Raw genomic sequence first — 26630 nt, 5'->3', positions numbered from 1 at the left:
ATCAGAGGCAGGCAATATATTTAGCATTAATGGCGGGCTCCAGTTAGGGGAGGCTCTAAAGGATTTCGAGGCTTACGGGATATCCTCTGAGCCAGGATGATTCGGCTAGAGGATATTGCTTGGGTCAAGGAAAAGGCAGACTGACATAGGCTCAGGGGGATATTGGTTTACACAATGTCAATGTTATATTCTGATGTTATGAATATATAATAAAATTTGGTTATGTTATATATAACATACACACAAGAATGAAGCGCTCACCTCCGTTTCTTATCCCTTGAGGACCAGGTGCTTAGCAGTCAAAATCCCACTCTGCCATGGGTATCAATCATATGCAAATGTCCAACAAACCGCAGCACACTGACACGTTGTTTCTTGTGAAAAAATCTTTTGTGATTTATTGGCTCAGTAGACAAAAAAATGCAACGTTTCGAGTCTCACAGGACCCTTTATCAAGCATGTAGTTACAAACATTACTCTGTGTTAAATAGTGAATAGGGAGGGCGGGGAAAGGTCAGGGGGAGTGGTGGGCGGGAACATCCATTACAACAAATCACATTTTTGATACATATAGTGTGTAACAATCAGAATATCTTTAACTATTGTGTATAGTGCCCATCTTCATGAGTATCATAAATAAGTGCATCAGATACATAAAGTGTCATATAAAAATATATATATTTTATATTATTTGTGCTAATAAAAATTTTTTCACAGATTAAAATCATTAAAAGAATTTTTTATTGTTTATCTTTTTTAAAATTTTTTTACTTTAGAAAAATATATTTATATAAACAAAGTTTTTTTCGAGAGAAATGTTTTTTGTTTACTCATTTTGCTCGAATACCAGCAATTGATCCCTGGTTAAACATGATCCTATGTGTACAGTTTCGTTTTCATCATTTTAACAATTGGACAATCTGAGATGCCCATATTACCTTTCTTGCAACTTTCTATTCCCTGATTCCTTTTGCAGAAGGTAATGATGGCACTCAGAGTTATCCGATTCCCAAACCATTATTTTTACCCTTAAGAAAAAAGAAGGAGAAAAAAGAAGGAGAAAAAAGATCATTAGTTTTCAAGGAGCAATAAATGTAAACTCCAATAGTCTACTACCTACTGATTAATAAATAAAGCAGGAGTGTAATCTCTGTTCAATCCTCTAGGCCATACCGTGTCAAGTCTGTGAATCCACTGCATCTCCAGTTTGTGAAGCAACATCTGTCTGTCCCCCCCTCTTCTAGGTGGTTCCACTGAGTCAATTATTTGAAATCTAAGTTGGCTGACTGAATGTTTTGCTTCCACAAAATGTGCAGGTACAGGTAATGTCGTTAACCCTTTACGGATAGTGGATTTATGTTTCGAAATTCTGTCCTTAATTTTTTGGGTTGTTTCACCCACATACAAGAGTCCACAGGGACATTTCAATAGATAAATGACATAGGCGGACTCACAGGTGTAATATTGCTTAATGGCGTATTTCTTGCCCGAGTGTGGGTGAAGAAATGTATCCCCTTTAATGACTGAGTTACATTGTGTGCAACTCAGACACGGGAATGTTCCAAATTTTGGTTTCTGTAAAAAGCGAGTATTTGATAGTTTATTGCTACCCACATCTGCTCTTATTAGTCTATCCTTAAAGTTTTTTGCTCTTTTATACGCTAACATTGGTGGTGACTGAAAACCAGGTACATCTGGTAGGCACGATTGTAATATATGCCAATGTTTGCGTATAATCTGCCCAACATGTTTGCTCGCCGTGCTGAAACTACTCACAAAGGCCAGCCTATCCGTTTGTTTTTCTTTTGTTTCTCCTTTTAATAGTATTTCTCTGCTTTTATGTTTCACTTTGTCTAGACTGGTATTTAAAACCTTCTTGCTGTATCCTCTTTTTGTAAATCTATTTGTCATATCTCTCAATTGTGCCTCACATTCTACGGGGTCACTGGTGATACGTTTTACCCTCACGAATTGTGACAGTGGAAGTGAACATTTCAATCTTTTTTCTCCTTCTTTTTTCTCCTTCTTTTTTCTTAAGGGTAAAAATAATGGTTTGGGAATCGGATAACTCTGAGTGCCATCATTACCTTCTGCAAAAGGAATCAGGGAATAGAAAGTTGCAAGAAAGGTAATATGGGCATCTCAGATTGTCCAATTGTTAAAATGATGAAAACGAAACTGTACACATAGGATCATGTTTAACCAGGGATCAATTGCTGGTATTCGAGCAAAATGAGTAAACAAAAAACATTTCTCTCGAAAAAAACTTTGTTTATATAAATATATTTTTCTAAAGTAAAAAAATTTTAAAAAAGATAAACAATAAAAAATTCTTTTAATGATTTTATTAGCACAAATAATATAAAATATATATATTTTTATATGACACTTTATGTATCTGATGCACTTATTTATGATACTCATGAAGATGGGCACTATACACAATAGTTAAAGATATTCTGATTGTTACACACTATATGTATCAAAAATGTGATTTGTTGTAATGGATGTTCCCGCCCACCACTCCCCCTGACCTTTCCCCGCCCTCCCTATTCACTATTTAACACAGAGTAATGTTTGTAACTACATGCTTGATAAAGGGTCCTGTGAGACTCGAAACGTTGCATTTTTTTGTCTACTGAGCCAATAAATCACAAAAGATTTTTTCACAAGAAACAACGTGTCAGTGTGCTGCGGTTTGTTGGACATTTGCATATATAACATACACATGATGTTAATGTTTGGAGGATTCTGTGGGAAGGTTAATAAAGCTGTGGCCAGGAACATTCCAATAAAGAAGTGTCACGCAGTGGTTATTGTTAGATGGAGGGAATGTATGCAGTGGTGAATGCCTGGGTCATGCCATTGTCTCAGTCAGATGCATTGCTGATTTCCATATTGCTCCTTTTGTGTTATAACATGATTACAAGAAGCCAGCTGGGGGTGTGACCTAGCAGCCCAAGTGTCATAGTATGATGTCATTGGATGCATGGTCAGATGACAGGAGCCTATAAATTGAACACTCCTTTGCAAGAACAATTCTCCTTGATTGTTGAATGGACTGTACAGAAATATACCAAGAAACATACAAAAGGAATTTGATAGCATCTTCCAAGTTCCACACTGTTTGTAATGCAGCTTGTGCGATTGTGGTTGGGAGCTGCCAGGGAACTCCCAATTCTACTGGTAAAAAATAGCCACACAAAGGGTTAAATTTCTAGTTTTAAAATACTAAAATTGCTATGCATTTATCATGCTTGAATTTGATTAATTAATAGGACCCATCATATCTTTGAAAGGCGATTTTATGTTTTTATAAACCTTTCTGAGTGTAAGCCAAAAAACGATGAATTCCTGAGTAAAGCCATTCAAAATAATTGGTGAAATCATCTTAAAACTATGTTGACTTGGAAGGGTTTAAGCTTTACAATGGCTTATAGTTTCACCTTGCAGCATAGTTTACTTCGACTTGTGAATATTGCGAAAATATGTGAATATACATTTTATTTTAACAAATCAAATTTTCTCTCTATTATCTATAGTCCACAGCCACTGAGCTAGAATTCTTTTTTGACCTGAATGTCCTTAGTTAAAGAGCTCCATTTTGGGTTTATGAAGGAGAAGAAGGTGGTGACTACACTCTACCTTCTTCTTGGTGATATTTGAGTAATTTGATGCAGAACTTTAAGAAATGAAATGGTGGTAAACTTGCTGAGATTGCTCTGGCAAAGGTTATGAGATTTGTATATATACATTAAAATAAAGGCTGCTGTTAGCCAGACAAAAAAAAGGAAATATTCAGTTTCTATAAAACTGTCAAAAGGATGCCAACCAGTATCTGTTTTTTGTTTCTCTGTTTATTTTTCCCAAAATGCAAACCTCCCTTTGCACTTATAGAATACGATTTTGAAAATTGGCTTTGCACCCATGCAAACCTGAAACAAGTTGGATCAAGTTGGAAGTTTCTGATCTGTGTCTGGTCAATAACAAGGCAAATGGACAGATAAATCAGTAACAGCAGCTGCTGTACTTAAGTAAATCATGGTGAATATCAGATTTAAAGAATGAGACCAAGAGTCAGGGAGAAGTAAAGATGATTAATGTGACAGGCCTTAAGGTGCAGGCATCATAATTATACTATGTTGAACTGGAGTGTAAGCCAGATTAAATGGAGTGCATGACAAAATAATACATCTTTTTTAATGGATGAGTGTAGACATTCAATGTTGCCTACAAAGTACTGTAAAAATATTAAATGCTGTTCTGGTTAAATAGCTCTCATGTCTTTAGTACAGACAGGGTGGAGGATTCACAAAACAGAGGTAAGTTAGGACATTAGTCATTCTGCAGCCTAGTGATCAAGTTCATTTCTGATTGATTGCTCTGGAATTCTACAGCTACTAAGTAATATATTTACACTGGTTTACTAAATTCATTCTATGGAAGGGTAATGATATGGTTATTAATACAAATATGTTGTGCCATAATTGTAATTAATAACAATAATAAGTAGCTCTAACTAAAGCTGGCCATAGATGTTGAGATTTTTAAAAGATCCGATCCTCATCGTGAGACCACGATTTTCTCGGAACGATCGTACGATCTGACCATCTGACCGAATTGACCATCAACTAAAAAGACAAATTTGCCAGGAAAACAAAGGGGAGCTGCCTGCTTGGCCCTGCAAACATAGATAGATTGCACTGGGACCGACAAAGATTTTTTGACCTGGCCAATCAATTTCCTGACAGATGTCGGCCGAAAAATCGTAAGATGTACGATCGTTCACATCCCACTAACCGTATGATAATTTCGAAGGATTGGTCGGACTTCCCTAAAATCGGTCGTTCGGCAAGAAGAATCGTCGCGTCTATGGGGAGCTTTATACGAAAGTATGTAAATCAATAATGTACCTCAAAACATTTTTATCACAAACTACACTATATGGCCAAAGTATGCTGACACCTGCCTGTCCAACATCTCATCTCCAAGAAAATAAATATGAAGTAGCTTTTGTTTTTGTCTCTGTTATTAAGGCTTTCTGTTAGATGTAGCTCAGTAGGATATGTTTTCTGCAACTAGAAGTTTTTCTAGCTGCAGAAAACATATCCTACTAAAGGAAAACTAAACCCAAATAATGAATGCAGCTAGAAATGCAATATATTATATACTGAACTTACTGCACCAGCCTAAAATTCCAACATCCCTGTAATAGATGTGTCACAGTAGGCCCCATCTTGGATTTATTAGGAGTGTCAGTGACATGTTCATGCTCAGTGGGCTCTGGGCAGACTTTAAGAAGCTAAGCTTAGGGATCGATGCAAATCATCAAGCAGAATATGAGGTTTATCTGTCAAAGAAGCTGATGCTACAGAGCTGATTTTTAAATGTTGATGCTAATTTTACAGGTTTTAGAGCTGCCATGTAATGAGAATTTGAATTAATTACTTTTCAGCCTTGTACCTCTGTACTGTGAATTTTATATGTATAAAATATATTGTATATTTTTTGAATTAGTCCCTAAGCTCAGTAACAGATAGCAGCACAGAGCATGCATTGCCGGAGCAAATCTTCAGTATTGGGTCCAGAGTACTGGGGATTGGTACACAGGAATTTTTTAAAAACAATTGTATCTCCTGCAAATCCCCAGTCCTTCTGAACCAATGGGGGTGTGGTTGGGCAGCATGCCCATTTTGCCATGGTTCTTTTATTATTTACTACTATGGAAACAAATGTCAGTTTATTAAAAAAGAAACTGAGAGAAAGTGTAAGCAACATAATAAACAATATTGTGTTTTCTGCATCAATATGCCCAAGCCTGACTTTTGACTGATAATGAATCTGACCTTAGAAATAGCATTCCTATAAATGTTCTTATGTGGGGGGGGGGGTGTCTAAGATTTACCAAAACTTGGCAGTTTTGATGATTTTATTTTCTTGATAAGCACATTGTGTTTTTTCATGAAGGTATCCCTTTTCTGTCTTCCAGCTCCCACATTTTATTAACACCACTCTTCCCCCACATGAACAAGTAACGGCACAAGAGATTGATATCTACTTCAGGCAAGAACTGATCTACAAGAGGAATGAGAGGATGGCAAGGAGAGTGATTTCACTTCTTAAAGAGAACAATGACAAAAGTTTCTTTTTTGCTTTTGGTGCAGGTAATATCACTGGATTTATATACATTCTAGAGCATGTAATATAAATATGGAAAAGTTGCAATAGTGTTCAAATCGGTTAAGTCATTTTCTTGATATCTAATGCAAATGTTCTTTTCTGATTTAATATTTAAGGGGGTTAGTTACTTTAATTAAATTTTTCTCAATTTATTAAAAAAATGTTTTCACTAAACTCCCAAACTGGAATTCCCCTTAATTTTACCAATAAAACGTCTCTGAATAATCGGTGCAACAAAAAGTTGTGACAAAATCGAGCATCTATTCGAATTGTCGCTCCAAGAATTTTTTTCTAATAAATTTTTCGGATTTATCAATTTAGAAAAAAAAAACAAAACAAAAAAACAGTGCAAACTATTGAGAATCCTGAAGGTAAAAAAATGGTCCAATTGTTAAATGGACCATCTGCCATTGCCTTCTACATTATTTCTACATTATTTCAACAGGTTTTAGCTGGAGTATTTTAAGATTTTTAGCAGATTTTTGAGTATAATAAATCTTTAAAAATCTTTAAAAATTTAGTTTTTCTCCTTTAAAAACCAGAACATTTTGAAGTTTAATAAATAGGCCCCCTAAATGTTGAGAACTGTTGACAAGAAACCAAATAAACATTCTGCCGCATGTAGGTTTGGCCCGAGACTCAAGGTTACAAAGGTTATAGCACCCATTGGGTAATCTTATATTGTAGTTCACTTGGCCATTTTGCATATCAGGGAGAGCAAGTGGTACAATCGCCCATTTAAGGCTGAACATGAACTGTCAACAGTGTTTTTGTATGTGAGCAGTGGTAGTTTAATGAGACACAATGAATGGTAATGCAATGATGTGATCCAGAAGATTCTAAAATGAAGGCTACTGTGTTATGGTTCAACATGTAATCATCATAGTTTATGTCACTGGTTAAAGGAGAGCTTAAGTAAAGAAGTAGGGTAGAAATGTTGTACATAAACTTCAATAGAATCCTACCTCCATGGGTTAAATACTGTGGTGCTCTATCTGGGAACTTTGCTCCTCTTTCAGTTCCATACATGTAGCAATAACAAAGAGAAATCAGATGGCACTCACCAAGCAAAATGTGCTGAATTTTTAATTATTTATTCAGATCTCTGCACGTTTCAGGGGATCGCTAGAAATGTTGTACATTATGTTTTTGGCCACTGTTCCAGCCCAAGGGAACCACAGTCCTTTAGTAGGGAAGATCTGTGCCTCCAAAGATGCCCCAGTAGCTCCCAATCTTCATTCTGCTGATTCACTGCACATGCTCTGTGCCGTTGTCCCTTACTGAGCTTAGGGACCAACATACAATATACTGTTTATACAGAATATACAGAATATAAATGTGACAGTGCAAAGCCTATTAGAAAATAATTATGATTACAGGTACATGGCAGCTCAGTAACCAGCAAAATTAGCATCAGAATTGAATAATCAGCCCTATAACAACAGTTCATATGATCTGAACAATCATTACATATCACCCAAAGCTATATATATCTTATGTAGGAAAATATGGAATTAAAATGGCACATTTGCCTTTTCAATTGAATAATTTGCTGTTTTTTGTAATTTAATACGAAAAGGTTCATTTTAATTGTTTCCACTTAATGTGGATTAGGTAGCGAGACAATTTCAGGCACCTTTTTGAACCCCATCGAAACAAGTTTGTTGTGGACCTGCTCATAGAGATGACCTGCTCAGCTAAACAATAAACCACTTAAAATGGGATTAAACCCTTACCCACTTCAAAGGCAGTAATGTTTTTGAAAACTTCTGAATACTAATCAGACAATCAGAGTTTACTGTAGGGAGATTATTCTCCAGCTCTTTGAGATGGTAACATCCGTTACTCACTGGGCCACTGTCCCAGCTGGAGGTGTCATATGCAAATAGGAGTGCACGGTGTGGCTCATGTTATACATTTGCTGGATTACAGGTCCTGACAAAACAGTTTCCCTTTCATCTCCATTGCCCAGACAGAGATTTTTCTTTTCCCCGTTAGTGAGAAGGTAGCCGTACAGGCAAATCCATTAATATTAATTACATAATTCATTCAGGATACGTTCACACAGAATGCTTCCTTTTAGAGTTTTGATGAGTGCACAGGCCATGTGTGATCCCTGCAGTGTCGATTGAACGTTTAGAGGAGCTTTCATTCTAACAGAAGTGAGAGCTGGCTTATAAAGAAAAAAAGCTAGACTGACACTTCCTATCCAATGGAGAACGAGCCTTGTTGTGCAAAGTAGGTATAGACTTTCATTTAATGCGATCCAAGCCGATTTTATGCCTTGATTTAAACATCTGGTTTTTGTTCTCTGACAGGGGAGAGGAAATGTAAATCTAAAATCTGTTGTATGTTGATGTATATTATTTTAGTTGCTAGGTTTATTAATAAATCAGCTGTGATTTTACTCTGCCTTTCACATAATATGTGTCACTGTCACTAACCTTCATTTGATCTCCACACGGGCCAATCCCAGATTACCCACTGTTTATTATCCATCTTTGCCTCGTTGTCACGGATACATTGTTTGAGGGTGTTTTATGAGAGGTTAGGTGTTACATGCATGTTCTTATAGGTTCATTTCAGGTCTGCAGCACTAAATATGGCTTCATAAAGCTCTGGACTAAGACGGTTTTTGGTTGCAGCAGTGTTTTGCTATCTACTGGCCTGCTAATGCTTTTATGATAAATGTTTATGGGGGTTATTTATTAAAGTTCAAATTTATCTCAACATTTCCAGCCACAAACTCCAATCTAATTCGCACAGGTTTTCAGCATATTTATTATTAGATTTTCCCAAAAATTTGCTTTGCGCGAAAAAAAAATCAGATTTTCATAATTTTTTTGGATTTTTCTCCCGAAAACCCTGATTTCTTTTGCTTTTTGCGCGAAAACTTTGGGATATTGCATGAAACCCAGTGCACATCAAAAAATCATTGGTACTTCTCTCATTGACTTATATGCAACCTCAACAGGTCTAAGATGCCGGATTTTCTGATTCTGACTTTTCCATCCCTGGGGTATAATAAATTCTGAAAAATTTGTGATTTTTTAAAAGTCAGATTTTATACTAAAAAATCACAAATTTTGGGGGACTTTTGCATTCAGAGTTTAGTAAATATCCCCCTAAATGTCAAAGTATTATATGGGGGAATATAATATAGGTTGCAAACTGAAAAATCATTTGCAATGCGAATAAATATTCTTATTGCAAACAATTTTGCCTTTGCACCTGATGTGACAGTAGGATAATGGTTACAAATTTTATAGTTTGCGTGTATGTAATAGAACTTCCTAATGAAAAAGTTGTTACTTTTGCTCCTAAGGTTTACACCACTTTCAAGCAGATTTGCAATGTAATAAAAAGTCTAATGATAAATATTATATTGTAACGTGCACATTTTTACTCTCATTTATGTGCAAATTTGTTTTCTTTGCAAATTTTATTTTATTTTCCTTTGTGCTAATTTAATATACAATAGCTTTTGGGAACCCGGAAACTATTTAGCGACCGCTTTCGTGGAAGAAAGTTTGCAAATTTTATAGTTTACACCAGTGCACAGTGAATTTAATAAAAGTTCTTACCGAAAAAGTTTTATTTACTCCAAAAGATTACGACACCTTCAAGCAGTTCTTAAAAGTGCACAATTAAAATTCACATTGCAATGACAGTTTAAGGAAGACTATTACGTTAAATAAATGCAAATTTGTAATCTTATTTGTGCAAATTGTTTTTGCGACTTTTATTACATTCCTCCAAGAATGTCTTAAAGGAGAAGGGAAGGTTGGTGCACAGGCCCAGATTTGTGGAAAGTTCTCCAAGGCTCGGGCCTAGGGCAGCAGGATTTTAGGGGGCGGCATGCTGCCCAGCCACACCCACATTGGTTCAGAAACAGTGGGAATGCGCAGGAGATACAATAGTTTTTTTAATTTCCTGTGCACCAATCCCCATTACTCCGGTCCCGATGGTGCAAAATTGAGCGAATAAAAAGGAGGGGATGGGGCAATAAACAGCAGCAGGCCTAGGGGTGCCCGCTATGTAAATACAGCTTTGTTGGTGCACTTGGGAGTGCCAAATGTTAGGCACCCCCAAGTGATTGTATTGACTTACCTGAAACCCTGGGGTTATACCAGTGAGCACCATGGAGCGATCCTCTTCCAGCTTCTTCTTTCTTCAAATTTCCTGGGGCAAACGCATGCACAGTTGAACAAAATAGCCTAAACGAGAATATATCAACATTCTAGGGTCGACTACAGAGTGGAACCACTTGAGGTAGGAATTCCATGGAGCACTGTTTTATGCCTGTAAATTTTCCACCTCTCATTCTGACAATTAATATAGTATGCTTTAAAATTCCCCAGAGGAATAGGTTTACAAAGGAAGCAAAGGTTTAACACTCAATAAAGGATAGTTACTAAGCTGTGAGAAGTTGCTCCAGTGAGAATAAACTCTGCATTTTCTTGTTTTTTTTCCCCCCCAAGTTGTAGACATTTAAGACAATTTGTAATAACTAAGGTATCGTTTCCAGAAAAGACTTGTAATGGAAAAGTGTATTTCACTTTAAATTAGAACAAAGACGTGGAATTAGTCTGTATTTCTATCCTAGTTTATTTATAAAGGACCAATATATTCCACCCAAGCTGTACAATGAAGTAAGAGTCTCAAGAAACAAAGTAAGATACTTCAGTAAAGGTTCTTTTTAAAAATAATGGTGGGGTATAAATACAGTGTGTATATAAATATATATATATATATATATATATATATATAAAGCAACAAAGAAGTACCAAACTCAGTGGGCTCAGTTAGAGTAACTGATAAAAAAACAAAATACATTTCTTTTATTTCTTGTATGCATTTTTGTGAGGGAAAGGGAGAAAATCTGTAATATATTTCAATTCAGAACACCTTAGTGAACTAAAAGTTACACTCCGTAAATCCACTACAGTGATAGAGTAGTAAATGTTGAAAGGTTGTCTGGCATTTAGAGCAAATGACATGTGAAAATCATCTGGAACACTACAGGTTAAATGTTTATATTCTCCTATTGGTGTCAGACATTTATAGGAAAAACATGGCATGGTGTGACGGAGCAACATATTCCCAGTGCATGGGTTCTCAAAACAGTTCCTCCTGCACAAACAGTACATGTTTTCTAGATACCCACATAACAGGACCTCAGGCACTTGATAACGCTATGGGAATTTGTCAGTCTCTTAGTTTACATACCACACCAATGTGTTACAGACACCTGGGGGCAGATTTATCAAGGGTCAAATTTCGAAGTAGAAAAAACTTTTCAACAAAATTCGACCATCCAATAGAATCCTCCGACATTCGAATTCGAAGTCAGAGGATTTTATACATCATACGATCATATTCCAATAATAGTACGATCATACTTCCAATCGAACATTTCGAACGATTTTATCATACAATCGTAAGATTTTACCAAAAAATCCTTTGACTTAAAAAAGCTTAGCAAAACACACAGGAGGTCCCCCATAGGCTAAACAGCAATTCAGCAGGTTTAAGTTGGCGAAGTATTGAAGTCGAAGTTTTTTTTAAAGAGACAATACTTTGATTATCAAATAGTCGAATAGTCGAACTATATTTACTTCGAATCGAAGTAAATTCTAAGTCGTATTATCCTATTCGATGGTCGAAGTATCCAAAAAATTACTTTGAATTTCAAAATTTTTTACTTCGAAAATTACCTCAAATTCACTTCGACCCCTGATAAATCTGCCCCCTGATGTTAGGGCGGCCAGATCCTGTCTCTTGATGCCTAAAGGGCACAAATGGTTCTCTTGTGGCCACAGTTATTAATGGTTATTGTTCAATCATGATCAGTCAAAGTTCTTATGGTTGTAGATACCTTTAGTTATTGTATATACCCGAAAATGTACACACCTTGACACCGTCACTTTAAGAGGTGATTGGGGTATGTTCTTGGTTCTGTATGAAGGTATTTAGTCCCATAATGCCTTGCACTCTGTAGACACGAGAAAGGGCTTGACCCAAAACATGTATTGCACCCACACTGCTAATAAAAAACACTTGCAGTTTGTTAATACTGCCTTGGAGCTGTCTGATTCTTCTGTCTTGAAATTGGTCAATAACAACAGTATAGGTTGATGTGCAAGTGTTACTACAAGGATGTGGATCCTTGAATCGTAAAGGACACAAATTTGTTTGGACATAAGTACAGTATCTGCATAATACAAGGTGGCTCACATCGATCAGTGTAACCTTTCTCTGGATGATCGTTAAATATAGCGTTTGCTGTTGAAGTCTGCAATTTGAGATTAAACATACATTCTTTGGAAAGGTAGAGCCGTCCTTGTTTTTTTTTTTTTTATTATCACAAAGCAGTGAGTCATGTGTAATATTTTATTCACAACGCTGACTACAATATACTCAGCTTTTCAACGAAAACAATCTTTAATGTCCGTCAATTGGAATCTTAGCCAAGAACACTTAAACGTTAGAAAGGAAATGAATATTCTGGCACAGTACAGCTTGCTTACAACTTTATGTCTACGCTACATACAGCTTGCTCCTGGTATATGTCAAGTTTATGTGCTAATAATGTTAAAAGAACACTTACAGGTACAGGGACCAACACTGTTTGTATTTAAAAGGAACATTCTTGTCTAAACAAAATGTTAAAAAAGGCATCAGGGTTGAAAAAAGGTGAGGATAGGAGCAATGTGCCATTCCACAATCTACAATTTAGTTTGGCTTTTCTTAAATAAGTGCTGAAAATCCCTCCCCTGCCCTCTTTCTACACCGAGCTAAGAGCACTTACATAAAAAGCAAAGCTATCTTATAGGAAGGAACATTTTATAACACACAGAACCATATACAGGTAGGAACCTGGCACCTTATCCAAAAAAAGCTCAGCAAAATGGCACTGCCATATTCCATAAGGATATCAACAAAATGACTAATTTATTACTACTTTTATTTTTTTTTTTGTAATATAAGACAGTACTTTGTACTTGATGGTTACTAAACAGCATAAATCCATGTAGATGGAGCTTTGTTTTTAGCTAAGCCATTAACAGAAACAGGAGCAACAGACATAGGGGTCGTTTACTTAGTTCGAATGAAGGAATAGAGGAAAAATTGTTCGAATTTCGACCATCGAATGGGCTACTTCGACCTTTGACTAAGACCTTCGACTTCGAAAAGAACGATTCGAACTAAAAATCGTTAGACTATTTGACCATTCGATAGTCGAAGTACTGCCTCTTTAAAAATGTCTTCGACCCCCTAGTTTGCCATCTAAAGCCTACCGAGGCCAATGTTAGCCTATGGGGAAGGTCCCCATAGACTTCCTAACAATTTCCTGATCGAAGGAATATCCTTCGATCGATGGATTAAAATCCTTCGAAACGTTCGATTCGAAGGATTTAATCGTTCGGTCGAACGATTATTTCTTCAATTGTTCGATCGTATGAATAGCGCAAAATCCTTCGACTTTGAATATTGAAGTCGAAGGATTTTGTGCTATTCCTACGATTTTACTTCAACGGTCGAATATCGAGGGTTAATTAACCCTCGATATTCGACCCTAGGTAAATGTGCCCCTAAATGTGAGAGCTGTGTGCTGTCCTTTTCTTTAGCAATATTGCAAACTGTGTGATACAAGTCACTCCTCTGCGGAACTGAAATGTACACAAAAGGAGTGTTTTAAGCAAAAACGTTGCTATTAAACAGAAGAAGGAAGTTGGCATCTTTCATAGAGTCTGTTGCATGTACACATGATTTTACCCAATTGTGAAAATCATACTTGAAGGTAATTTTGCAAGATTATACAAAATTTAAAAACAAAGCTAGATTTGTGTTTTGTCCTGCAACATTTTCCGACAGTAACTTGTGAATTGTACCTTGTTAAAAAATTACATTGTTTCCGCCCTTTTCAATAGTTATAAATTATTGTAAAATTCTATAAACTGTATAACCTTCGAGTGCTATATATAAATAAATAAATGTTGATGTGGTCTAGTGGTGGTGTGTGATATCACTGTGGGTGTATCCAGGACTGTTTACAATACCCAACGCACGTTCAAAGTGCAAAGAAACTGAACTGCATGGGGATTGTGTGAATAGTCTCTGCTCCCCATATAGTGGATACACTTATGCACTGCTCATTGAATCTAAAGCTGACCTAGGTTTAAAACAGAGTGGGAAGGTGAGGTACGTCGGTGTGCCCCCTTACCCCATACATCTTAGGTCTGTTATATACCTGTGCAGGTTACATTTATTAAAATCAAAAAATGAGAATAGTGTGCCTTTAACCAACCATACAAATTAGTGGCCATACAGTTGTTTAGCACTTATGGGCAACTAGGCCACCTGACACGTCATATTAGTACACTAATATTTCTATGTATATAAATGAGTTTTCATGCTCAGTCATCCACTATAATAATCTTAAAATGAATTCCTTTCACATAATTCACTTCTTTTAGCTTAACTGTAGAACTTTGCTTGTAAAGGACTGATCCAAAAAGCTTTATTTTAATTTACCCAGCTGTAATAACATTTAAAACAAACAAAATACATAGAAAATTAGGTGTATGAAGGCGTGCTGGCGTTTAATGCTCCCAGGCTTCCTTGCATGCATTTTTTTGTTGCACTGTGAATGCCCAAGTTTCTCCTTTCCATATACTTTGCTCTTAGTTTCCTGCCTTGCTGATTTGCCAACTTGGCTTTTCCCCAACTTGCCATGTTCTTTCTTTGGAGTTGTGCACTTAAGAGGAATAGTTTTCTGCTGATCCAGCCCTTTCTTTGCCATCATGCAAAAGGCTTTATAGAATAGTTAATGATAAAAAGTGGTGCTAGTAATGTACCGTCTTTGCCATGACTTATTGTAAACTGAGGGCCTTGATACAAAGGACACGTGAAGAGTCTATTTCATGTTTAGTGCTAAGAGATGGATGAAGACAGTGTTAAGTGTTCTTGGGTCAATCCTTTTTCCAGTCTATTAATCTTTAAAACATTTTCTTTTCTCCAGTGTTGGTGTAAATTCTTCCAGCTGTCTAATGCTCCTTGCTCTCTTGCTCCATATGACTCTCCTCTTTGTTCACACACATACACTACAGTTGCAATGCACAAAGGAATTTGTGAATGCTCTGATATTATCAAATAATTTGGCATTCCTTAGCACTGGATATTTTTAAAGCATTTTTTGCATAATTTCCAAGTATGCAAACATGGATAGCTGCCATGGTCCTTTAAAATAACCATGATCTTTTGACATTGCTACAGATGCGTGAACTGAGTAATTAGTGCATACCTCCCAACTGTCAGAGGGGCAGTCCCTCTTTTGACAGCTCAACCCACAGTCCCTCGTTTGTACTGGAAAGTCCCGATTTTCTCTGCACTGAACAGCCAGAAAAAGAAACAATATTTCTAACTTAATTGGCTTTTGGCAGAGAGCCCAGAACAGCCACAGCTGCAGATAAGATACTTTTGTAACAATTTTGAGATAAGCAAATAAGTAATTGTAACAATATAAGATAATAAGTCCCTTGGGAGAAGTTAGACTCACAGCTTAAAGAGTAATTCACCTTCATTAGCAAAACTGTAATAACTGGAAAAAAAAACAGAAATATGTTCAAACTTTCATAACCTGCCAAATTTTGTAAAATGAACATGGTAATTAGGGGTGTGGTCACAAACATGGGCGGGGTCAAAAAATTGGCGCGCATCACATATATATTACACAACTTAACCCCAGCACTTCTATATATCGCCCCAAGCTTACCATAGCAGCAGACAGTTTCTTAATTTTTTAAGGCAGTTTATTGAAACTCAGGGATGCCTATTTCAGTGTAAGAAACAGAAATCATAAAAGCAGTTCCTGCCCTTTTGGGTTCTACTTTCCACAGGAATGAAGTGTCTGACTTGCCTGTTTCTTCTTGAACACACTAGGTTCCAGGACCTGAGATCAAAATTCAGTAAAAACTCCAACCCAAGTGACTTTGCAATACTAAAATGTATTTATTATTCATAAAGTCCCTTTAAAAAAGAATAATAGTCCAACATTTCAGTAGAAAACTCATTCATGGACATAGCAAGCACTTGATTTTGGTTGATTCCAAACGGTATGTTACCAAATATTAAGGGTGCCAAGGGTGCCAACAATTTTGTTTGTCATTTTTTAGATTTGAAAGGATGTGTTACAGTCTAAATGGAATAACACATGGTTCTAGAAGCAAGGTAATGTGGAAACCATCAATTTACTTAAGAATCTTTTATGTTATTTGAAGGAAAGTTCTAAGGTGCCAATATTTTTGGCCACTGCTTTATATGTGGTATTCAGCCAAATGGCAGACACATTACTGATTAAGATTTATCTTAATCAATAGTATTGAGCTAATTAAAGAATAACTTTACTGCCGCGTAATGGTTGTGTTAAACTAGAGAATAATATTCTTCACCCTAAAACTGAAATTAAGGATGCACTCAGTTTCGGACTGGCCTGGCGGGACACCGGGAAAAAACCCAATGGGCCCCAAACCTCATGGGCCCCCGCCGGGCCAGACCCCCTCCCCCGATACTTGTTTAAAAAAAAAAAAAGATTTCCGGCGATGCGCAGCACAATGTGCGCATGTGCGCCAAGTGTGCATGCACACAGAGGGGTGCGCCATGTGCGCATGCACACTGAAGGACACTGCACAGCGCGTCGCAGTAGGGGGACGGGGGTCTGTAGGGGGGCCCTGAACTGGAGTCCCAGTGGGCCACAGGCCCCCCAGTCCGACGCTGGATGCACTAAATCCACTATTTTGGATTTTGCTGAACACCAGAATCCTTCTTAAAAGATTCGGCCAAATACCGAACCAAATCCTAATTTGCATATGTAAATTATAGGTGGGAAGAGGAAAAATTTTTTTACTTCCTTGTTTTGTGACAAAAAGTCACGCGATTACCCTCCCCATTACTTTTGCATATGCAAATTCGGATTTGGTTCGGCTGGGCAGAAGGAAATCGCCCGAATCTGAATCCTACTGAAAAAGCCAGAATCCTTGTCGAATCCCAAACCAAATCCTGGATTCGGTGCCTCCTAAATATATATAATACACAAAAGCTATGAATATCTTGTAAATTATATCCTTATAAATGGTGAGTTCTGATGTCATCAGTTATAAACGGTGAGTTCTGATGTCATTTCTGTCTGACTCACTGAAATTTGTGTATTATAATAAATAAAGCACCCCCAGTTCCAAAATATGAGGATATTAGAAGTTACCTCAGAGTTCCATGACCTGTATAAAACACTCGGCCTTTGGCCTTGTGTTTTTATTTGGTCATGAAATGCCTCGGTAACTTATAATATCCTTATATTTTACAAGAAGGGGTACTTTATTCACTATATATATATATATATTGGGTGCAAAATACTTTCAGAGAAAATGGTCATGAAGAATGATAGAATATATTGTAGGAGCTACTGAGCAATGATTTTGGAACTATGTGTTATGGGGAAACAGTTATGTTTACATTATGTTATTCAGAAAGGAACATAATTTATTATTATTATGTTAGCAGGGCAGAATTCTATCAAAACATATACCTTATTTATTATGAAATATTGTGTATTTCCTGAAATGTTCAGTATTTGTCATGTGAAGCTGCAGTAGCTGATTTTAATTTAGTACTTTGTTCAGATTATGTTTTCCTGTATGTGACCTTTTTGGCTCTTGGACACCAGGTAATGCTTTTTTTTAATGTAAAATTTATTTATTTGGCCCCATTTATATGCAGAGTGAAGCATAATCAATAGTTGATATAGTATCAGTTTTCAGCAGTCTAATCTGCTTAAATAAGAACAGAGGACTACATTCAGCAAGTCCTGGCCCAGCTGAAATTTTATTGGCTGTTCTCCATGCTCCTTGTTTTGGTAGTTTTCGAATGTGATGACTGCAGCTACCTGTGTCCAAAAGAAGCATGTCCTTAACATTTAGTAATTAAGGGCAATTATAATATTGTAGATGGGTACAAGCTAGTTTGAATAAGACAGTATAACTGTGCTGGCTAAAAATATGTCACCATAGAAAAACAGAGGTAGTACTGTGCGTATGACACATTCCAGATATATATTCTCAAACAGTGCCCACCTGCACCCCCTGAGTTGTTTCCATTCTTTTATATTGTAGGTTTCAAAGAGCATTTTGGCTCCCAAAGTTTCCCTGAGAACAACATGGTCAAAACACACATGTACCATAGTGTAGATTGGATTTTGTGTGGATTATTAAAAAAAAACCTAGTTAGAATGCCAACAGGGAGACATAAAGTAAGAGTTGGCTGCTTACCTCTCAAAGTAAAAATGGACACAGTATATTTTGACTACTTCAACACTAGAGGTCATTGTCAGTAACACTAACCTTGGTGGCACTAGTGCCGTTAACTAATGTTTTCCTATAAAGTTGAATATTTAAGTATTTTGTTTATATAGTTTGTTGTTCTGTCTGCCATTTTATAAGCCTAACTTTCCAAATAAGGGTCATTTTCAAAATCCCATGTCACAAGATATGAACCTCTACATTCCAGAATAACATTTTAGAGTTTATTAGTATTTTTAATGATTACTGTAAAGGGAGGAAAAAGAAACTAGTTTAAATCAGTATCTAGCACAGCCAAGAGCAACAATATCGTCCCTACATCATTCAGATTGTTGGCAGAAATCAAACCTCTATGTTTGTTTCAAATATTTATTTTATTTCTTGAAGGCCCGTTTTCTGTATCCTGGAGTACGCAGTACATAATCCAGGGGAAAGAAATATATACCTGGAATATGTGTTCACCTTTAGCAAATACAAATCTGGACCTTTTAAACATGGAAAGGGTTTAAAAACACTATGTATTTAGGGGTAAAAGCAAAAAACAGACTATTAAGTGCATAAAGTAACAGAAAAAGAAGCTGTTGCTTCAGCTGTTAGATGCACTGCGTCAGCCTAATCTTAATGGAGATACTTCAACATCTCTGGTTCTTATTTTCTGGTTTACTCAGTGTGGTTCACCCTATAACCTCATAACGAGGTTCAATTCAATTTTTATTACCTTAATACCGTATTCCTTTTAATGCACACGATGAGCGATAGTCACTGCTGCAAGACAATTTAGTGAAAAAAAGCCACTGAATAGATATAAAGATAGCTTTTTGAGCTGTTTGTGTAATGTTCTGATTATAACAATAAATTATACATTTGCAAGCTAAATTGCAGAACCTATGGTTTAAGTATAGGGTGATTTGTATTTGTTGTTTATTTTCTATTGTACAAATAATCTAGAAAGGCATTTTAAACAAAACAGCTTGTTGTTACTGACAGATTCTGCTCACAATTTTAAAGCACATTTTATTTGATTAAACAAAGTAGAGATAGTATATTGTCAGTGACTAACATAAACAAGTCATTGTGATGGTTTATGATTTGCAGGAGTGTAGTCATATTTCACCAACTCAGTGTAATGTGTTGATATCTGCTTTGGTAGAAGAACAACGTGCAAACCTGATCTTCAAAATCATCATGAAGTTGAGGCATCCTCATCTCAATTATGGTGTTTTAGTGGGTAGTACAAAAAGCAATACAATTCTGTGGTGAGTTAACACCTGCAGACTAGTGATGGGCGCGAATTTGTGGCGAATTTGCATGAAATTCATGAAACGGCGAAAAATTCACAAAATGGCAACACCAGTGTTCGTTTTTTGGACGCCGGCAAATTTTCATGCCGGGAATTCATCTCGGGAATTCAACGCGAATTCGTGCCTAGCGAATAAATTTGCCGATCACTATTTATGAGCTTTATTATTCGATTTTCGATTTTCTTACAGTAGTGTATCAAAGCATTCTGTTGGATAATCCTTGTAAAGTGACCTGCAATGCAAAATTCCATATAGAGATCTGGTCTGTTGACATTGTAGTAAGTTTTGGCTATATGGTTGCATTATAGTTAAGGCTTAAAAATGCACACGTCAGTCAAGTTTACCTTTTGCTCAAATAAATCCTATCTCACTTCTATAGTTAATCCAAATGTAGATGGAAAAACATCTCGGCAATAAGAGTCAGCAATAAGACCACCTCTGGGCCTACATTTTTTATCAACAATAGGATGAATAAAATCTGCTTTGTTCTATTTTAGGAGATACATCACTTGCATATTCTGGAAAGAATTACTGGTGAATAAGGTACCAGACAGTTTAATGTATTCTTCCTTTATATAGTGAATAAAGTACCCCCTCTTGTAAAATATAAGGATATTATAAGTTACCGAGGAGTTTCATGACCAAACAAAAACACGAGGCCGAAGGCCGAGTGTTTTTATACAGGTCATGGAACTCCGAGGTAACTTATAATATCCTCATATTTTACAAATGGGGGTACTTTATTTATTATAATACACAAATTTGAGTCATGTGACATCACTACTCACCGTTTATAACTGATGACATCACTACTCACCGTTTATAAGGATATAATTTACAGGATATTCATGGCTTTTGTGTATTATATGTTTATACATAGTGATCATATGTGCTCCTAAATTCCTCCACATGTATAAACAATACATTATACAGTCTTTCTTTATACCTGAAATCTTCAATGGCCTTTGTCAATTTACTTACCCGTATCTGAAGTCTTTTTTTTTTTTTCATTTATCCCCTATTTGAGTCCTAGGGACCCAGTTTGCACTGCATATCCTAGTCTGGACTTTAATGGTGCTTTGTAAAGGGGAAGAATTACACTTGCATCACTATAATTTATAACTCATTTAACACAGACGGTATCCCAGTGGCCCTTGCTGTTGCTTGACTAGCATTACTTACTACAGTTAAATGTATTACCCCCCCCCCAAGCACTCCTATGTCCTTCTCCATCAAAGATTGGCCTTCTTAGTTCTACTTAACTTTACATTTATCTTTGTTTGCAAGTTAGATTTCATAATGAATAAAAAGTGGACCCTGTGGTGCGCTACTTAAAACCCTAATCTAAATAAATCATTGACAACTATTATGATGCTAAATGATTTCTGATCTGGATGCAAACGCACACCCTGGCCTTCCAGAAGAAACGGCTCCCTGGTGCCCAGGGATGGAGATATTGGCCACCTCACTTAAATTGTACTGCAAAGAAAATCTCTGGCACACAAGTAATGCTGGCAGGGTGAAACCCTTGCTTTAAGTTTATTGCAGCATGCTGCAATAAACTTGAAGCAAGGGTTTCACTATGCCAGCATTACCTGTGTGCTATCGATTTTCTTTGTTTGTCTATCCATGTACAAATAACTTCAAAAAGACCTAGAGACTCTTTATCCAAGCTTCTGCAAAAACAAAAGTAGACCCCATCAACTGCAACTGTCCCACTTCATCATAAAAAGCATGCTCGTGTATTTGGAAAAGCATCTCCTTCAAAAAGCAGTGCTTTTGCTATTCTATTAATAATGTCATTCTCAACCTGAAAGATTTAAAGAATTTCCAAGGGTTTCTTAGAGTATTCCTCTGTTCTATTACACTTTTCTTTTCCCCGTGTATTTTTTCACTCTTTTCTTTCTAAACTCAGTAATACCAGATAACTATTTTTTTAAGAGTCTTTAAAGAGCATGATCCATTTTACCTTTGTTTTGCTAATTCTGTTCTGTTTTTTTTGCATTGTAATTATGCAAAATCTCCTTTTATCTTTGCAAGTTATGGTGTATAAATATTTTGACTGCTGTGGTCCTCTCAGGCAGAACCACAATGATCAAATAAACCAAAGGTATTCCTTTGCTAAATTAGCGAGACATCATTACAACTGTTCAAGAAAGAGATATTAGTTCATATTGCAAAAAAAAGAATACATGACATGACATAAGTTTTTTTTTCTTGACATTTACACATTTTATGCAAGTTGTGTTTATTTTACACTAGTGGCTCTTATTCTATTTTATTGTCTGTGTAAGAATATACTAGGGGGGATTTTCTCTTTACAGCTATGTGGGAGGTTTGCTTCAACAGCGGGTTAGATATGATCAAAATGGTACCAGAAGAACACTATTTACATTTCGGAGTCACTGGAAGATAAATTTAGGTGCATTTTCTCACATAAATGTCATAGCCTTAACACTTCCAATGCTCCTGCAGAGCAACTGATGTAGTACAGATTGATAGCTGTGTCTTTGCATGTCCAGCAATAGTCTGCTGTTTAGTCAGAATAGGGACATTTTGAAGGTGCATTACCTTGTTATACTGAGGCGTTTTCAAAAGCAGAATAATTTTGCCAACTAGCTTGAATTATCTACTTTTGTAGGCGCTAGCCTGCTTTTAAATAAAAGAGTGCTGCTCTCATTAGAAATGCACTAGCCATTTGGAATCACTGCTTCTGTATGCATGTCACTTAACATATTAAGAAATAACTTTCATAGGACTTTCATTGGCCTCTTCAATCTTTTCTTGCTTACGCATTCTCTTACCAAGACTCTTCTGCAGGATTTTTTATTGTATTATAAGACTATAAAACACAGAATGGTTTGTGGAATGGCCTAAACCAAAGTAACCAATAAGACAGGGAATAGGCATGGTAAAGACTGCCCTCTAAAAGGCCTTTTGTGTTGTGCCTTCATATGGTCATGAGACTCATTGGTGACTTATAATTGCCTTATATTGCAATAGGGGGTACATTATCCATTATATATTTGCATGCAGTAGTCACTTCAAAGCAAATTCATGTGTGGTTCATGTAAAAGGATGATAGTGTTAGTGTTTTAGGATATTGCCACACGGGGACCGATCTTGGCCTGCATAAAAAAAGCTCGACCGAGAATCAGCACCTATGCTGGCAGTTGCTTTCTTCACCCAGAAAAATTGCATCCACCCAGGTGCAGGCGAATGAGGTGACAGTGGCTGCTCAAGACGATGCCGGGCCCCCCACAAAAAAATCTTTTTTTAATACTATATAGAGGAAGTAGAGTCTGCTTCCTTAATATTTTGCCACTTCTCTGTGTGTTTCAGAAAAAAAATGCATTTCTTGGCCGAAATTCTCAATGTGTGTCTGCACCCACCAGATGAAATTGTTCTGTATTCAGGAGAAGAAAGCAGCTGGTGGCTGGGATGATTCTCGGCCAGATTTTTTTACACAGGCCAAGATCAGCCCCCATGTGGCATTAGTGTTTAGTAGCAGGTAACCAGATTAATTAACAAAATGAACACCAAGGACATGCAGTACATAATTCATAATCATACCTCCCAACTGTCCCTTTTTTCAGAGGGACAGTCCCTCTTTTGACAGCTCAACTTGCAGTCTCTCATTTGTACTGGAAAGTCCCTATTTTCTCTGCACTGAACAGCCAGAAAAATAAAGTTTCTCACTTAATTGGCTTTTAGCAGAGACCACAGAACAGCTAACAGGTGCAAATATGATATTTTGTAACAATTTTGAGACACACAAAACAGTTTAGATAAGGAGAATTATTTTCAAACTTTCATAACCTGCCAAATTTTGTAAAATGAACATGGTAATTAGGGGGTGTGGCTACACAAAGGGGCATGGTCAAATTGTCGCTGTTCTACGTGCGAAAACATTTTTTTTTACCTCTTTTTACTTCCAAAATGTTGGGAGGTATGCATAATAGTCCATATGGGTAGTCCATATTCGCCAGGCATGGATTTGTGGTGAATTTCCACATTTTGCACCTGTGAAGTGAAACGGGACAGATTTGCCCATCACTAGTGATTTGCACTAATTATGCACTTGTGTGCACCTTAATGCTTTTGCCCATGTATCAGAGTACTAACGAAAAGTAAGGTCAGTTACATACACACATCATTTTAGTTGTCTGTGTGTCTGTGAACTAAATGTGCATGTGCCAATACTGTTGTGTAGCAATGGGGGCAGACATTCAAAGCTGAAAAAAGGCACAGGATACACAACTGATAACAGATAAGCCCTATAAAATACCATGCAATTCTACATAGATTATCTGGTATCTACTATTTGTTTTGTGCTTGAACGGCTGCTGCCATGACTACAGCAGCTTGTTTATATAAACTATATCAATCTTTCTGAAGCAAATACCCCAGTTTTACCAGTGCAGGGCAACACTACATTATTTATTCAATACTTAAAAACACTTTTTTTTTTCTTCAATTTTTTATGTGACTGTTCCTTTAACTCTTTAATACCCTTTCCTTGTCCTTTAAGTTAAACCATAAATTATGGCATTTAACAGAAAACAGAGGATCAGATTCGTCCAAAAAATGACTCACTATTCCTTTAAAAATCTTACAAAAATCAAGAAATAATTATTGCAGATCTCAGATGTTTCATTTAATCTTAGCAGCTTTCATTTATCCAAACAATTATATATACACTGTATACACATATATATGGAAAATTTACATTTTCTTTTCAAATAGAAAGCTGACTGATAACACAGGAAAGAATTATATTACTTCATGGTAAATGTATTAGGTGTCTAGAAGACCTGGTGAAACAGACAGACAGGTTCCCTTGTGGGAACAAAAATGTATTCATGAGTTGGAAGCAGAAGAAAAGAAATCCATGTTAGAAGTTATTTACTTGCCAGCTTGATAAGTGTCTTTGAAGGTTGGCCTGCTGATTAATGGCACATCTATGAGCATTAATACACCTGCTATTGGATATGTATTTACTGTGAACTGCCACTTCCTGGCCTCAAACTACAATGTATTACTTTCACTCTAAGTATGCACCATCACGATTTTTCAGATTAAAGTGATACTGACACTAAAAAACTACTTTTTAAAATATTAATGTACATTAAAAGTTAGCTATAAGTCATGTTGTTTTTTGCTGAGAGCTTTGTTTTTTGTAAGTAATTGTTGAAGTTGATGTTGAAGTTTCTAAACTTCACTGTTTTTCCAACCTGACTGTCTGAATGCTAACATACGCCTGCTGCACAAATATGGCAGCCCCCCTCATACAGTAACGTGGGGTTACATTTACATTTAATGTAAAAGCATCTTGCAAATACTTTATGGCAACATTCTAAATAGCTTTCAAAGGTAATATTATGATAGATGTAAAAAAGAGTTTAATTTATGGTGTCAGTATCTCTTTTGGGTAAGGTCACACCTGGAGATTCGGGGAGATTTAGTTGGCTGGCAACTAATCGCCTCTTCTTTGGGGGCGAATAATCTCCCCGAACGGCTTCCCCCTGTTTTCCGCCTGCTAGAAATCGCCTGTGGCATGGCAGGGCTTTTTTTCCAAAGTTGCCTCACGAGCAGGGATGGGTGAATTTTTTTGCCTTGTTTCGCTGCAGAAATGACGCCCATAGAGGTGGCGAAGGCAAGTCTGGCGCAAGAGGTAACGTTCAGTAAAATGCGCAAGTTAGTGAATTAGCGTAGTTACGCTGACCCTTCGCCATATCGCAACTTCGCCTGGCGTAAGGGTGCGAAGTAGCGCTAGAGTAGGTCCACTTCGCTAGCGAATTTAGTAAATCAGTGAAGTAACTAAATGACGTCACGCTGGCGAATTTGCACTAACGTTACGTTGTGATTTGCGCTTTAGTGAATTTTACCCCATAGAATGTCAAGCCTTTGATCCTCTAAGTACTTGTTGTGCTACATGTAAAAGTGTGCCCTCCTCCCTCAACACTGAAGATATAGTGTGACCTCCAAAGCAGGTTGAAAATGTCTGTTAAAGGGGTCATTCACCTTTGAGTTAACGTTTAGTATGATGTAGAGAGTGATATTCTGAGACAATTTGAAATTGGTTTTAATTTTTTATTATTTTTGTTTTTTTGTTATTTAGCTTTTAATTCAGTAGCTCTCCAGTTTGTAGTTTTAGCAATCTGGTTGCTATGGTTCAAATATGGTTCAGATAAGCAAATAAGTAATTGTAACAATTAAGACAAAAATGTTTCTTGGGAGAAGTTAGACTCACAGCTTAAAGGGCAATTCACCTTCATTAACAAAACTGTAATAACTGGAAAAAAAAACACAGAAATGTGTTCAAACAATCATAACCTGCCAAATTTTGTAAAATGCACATGGTAATTAGGAGAGTGGTCCAAAAATTTTTTGCTACGCTATGCGCAGCAACTCTTTTTGTCCCTCTTTCTATTTCCAAAATGTTGGGAGGTATGCATTGCATATATTTGTAAAGGAGAGTTGTGTCTCTACTGACATTTTCTGTTTAGTGAAAAAATATGTATGAAAGTGGGAATTTTATGTAACACCTATTTGGGCCACTCGGGGTTAATTCACCAGCTAGAACACTAGAGCATGGGTTACACGCGACTTACACCCAGGGCAGGGCCTTCGCTAAGTGGAAGTGTTCCCTCTATGGTGTAGTGCAACTACATCCCCCCAGGCTACTGTGCACACAAAAACAACTTGGGCGCCAGGAGGTTCTTAACAATCAGGAACGGTTTATTATGCCAAAAAGGGCAAATGACCACAGGTTTAGTACTCACGCAGGAGT

General features: G+C 36.7%; 1 protein-coding gene across 1 annotated transcript in view; it reads left to right on the top strand.

Annotated features, from left to right (window-relative positions):
* trabd2b.S (Trab domain containing 2B S homeolog) overlaps positions 1-26630 on the top strand; it is a 167462-nt gene that overhangs the window by 91443 nt on the left and 49389 nt on the right. The window contains exon 4 of the mRNA XM_018260873.2: positions 5990-6164. Within this exon, the coding sequence (XP_018116362.1) occupies positions 5990-6164 (175 nt within the window). The remainder of the gene's footprint in view (positions 1-5989; positions 6165-26630) is intronic.

The sequence above is a fragment of the Xenopus laevis genome, chromosome 4S (genome assembly GCF_017654675.1).
Source record: "Xenopus laevis strain J_2021 chromosome 4S, Xenopus_laevis_v10.1, whole genome shotgun sequence".
Classification (NCBI taxonomy): domain Eukaryota; kingdom Metazoa; phylum Chordata; class Amphibia; order Anura; family Pipidae; genus Xenopus; species Xenopus laevis.
The sequence above is the reverse complement of the archived record's forward strand: the minus strand, read 5'-3'. Positions and strand labels throughout refer to the sequence as shown.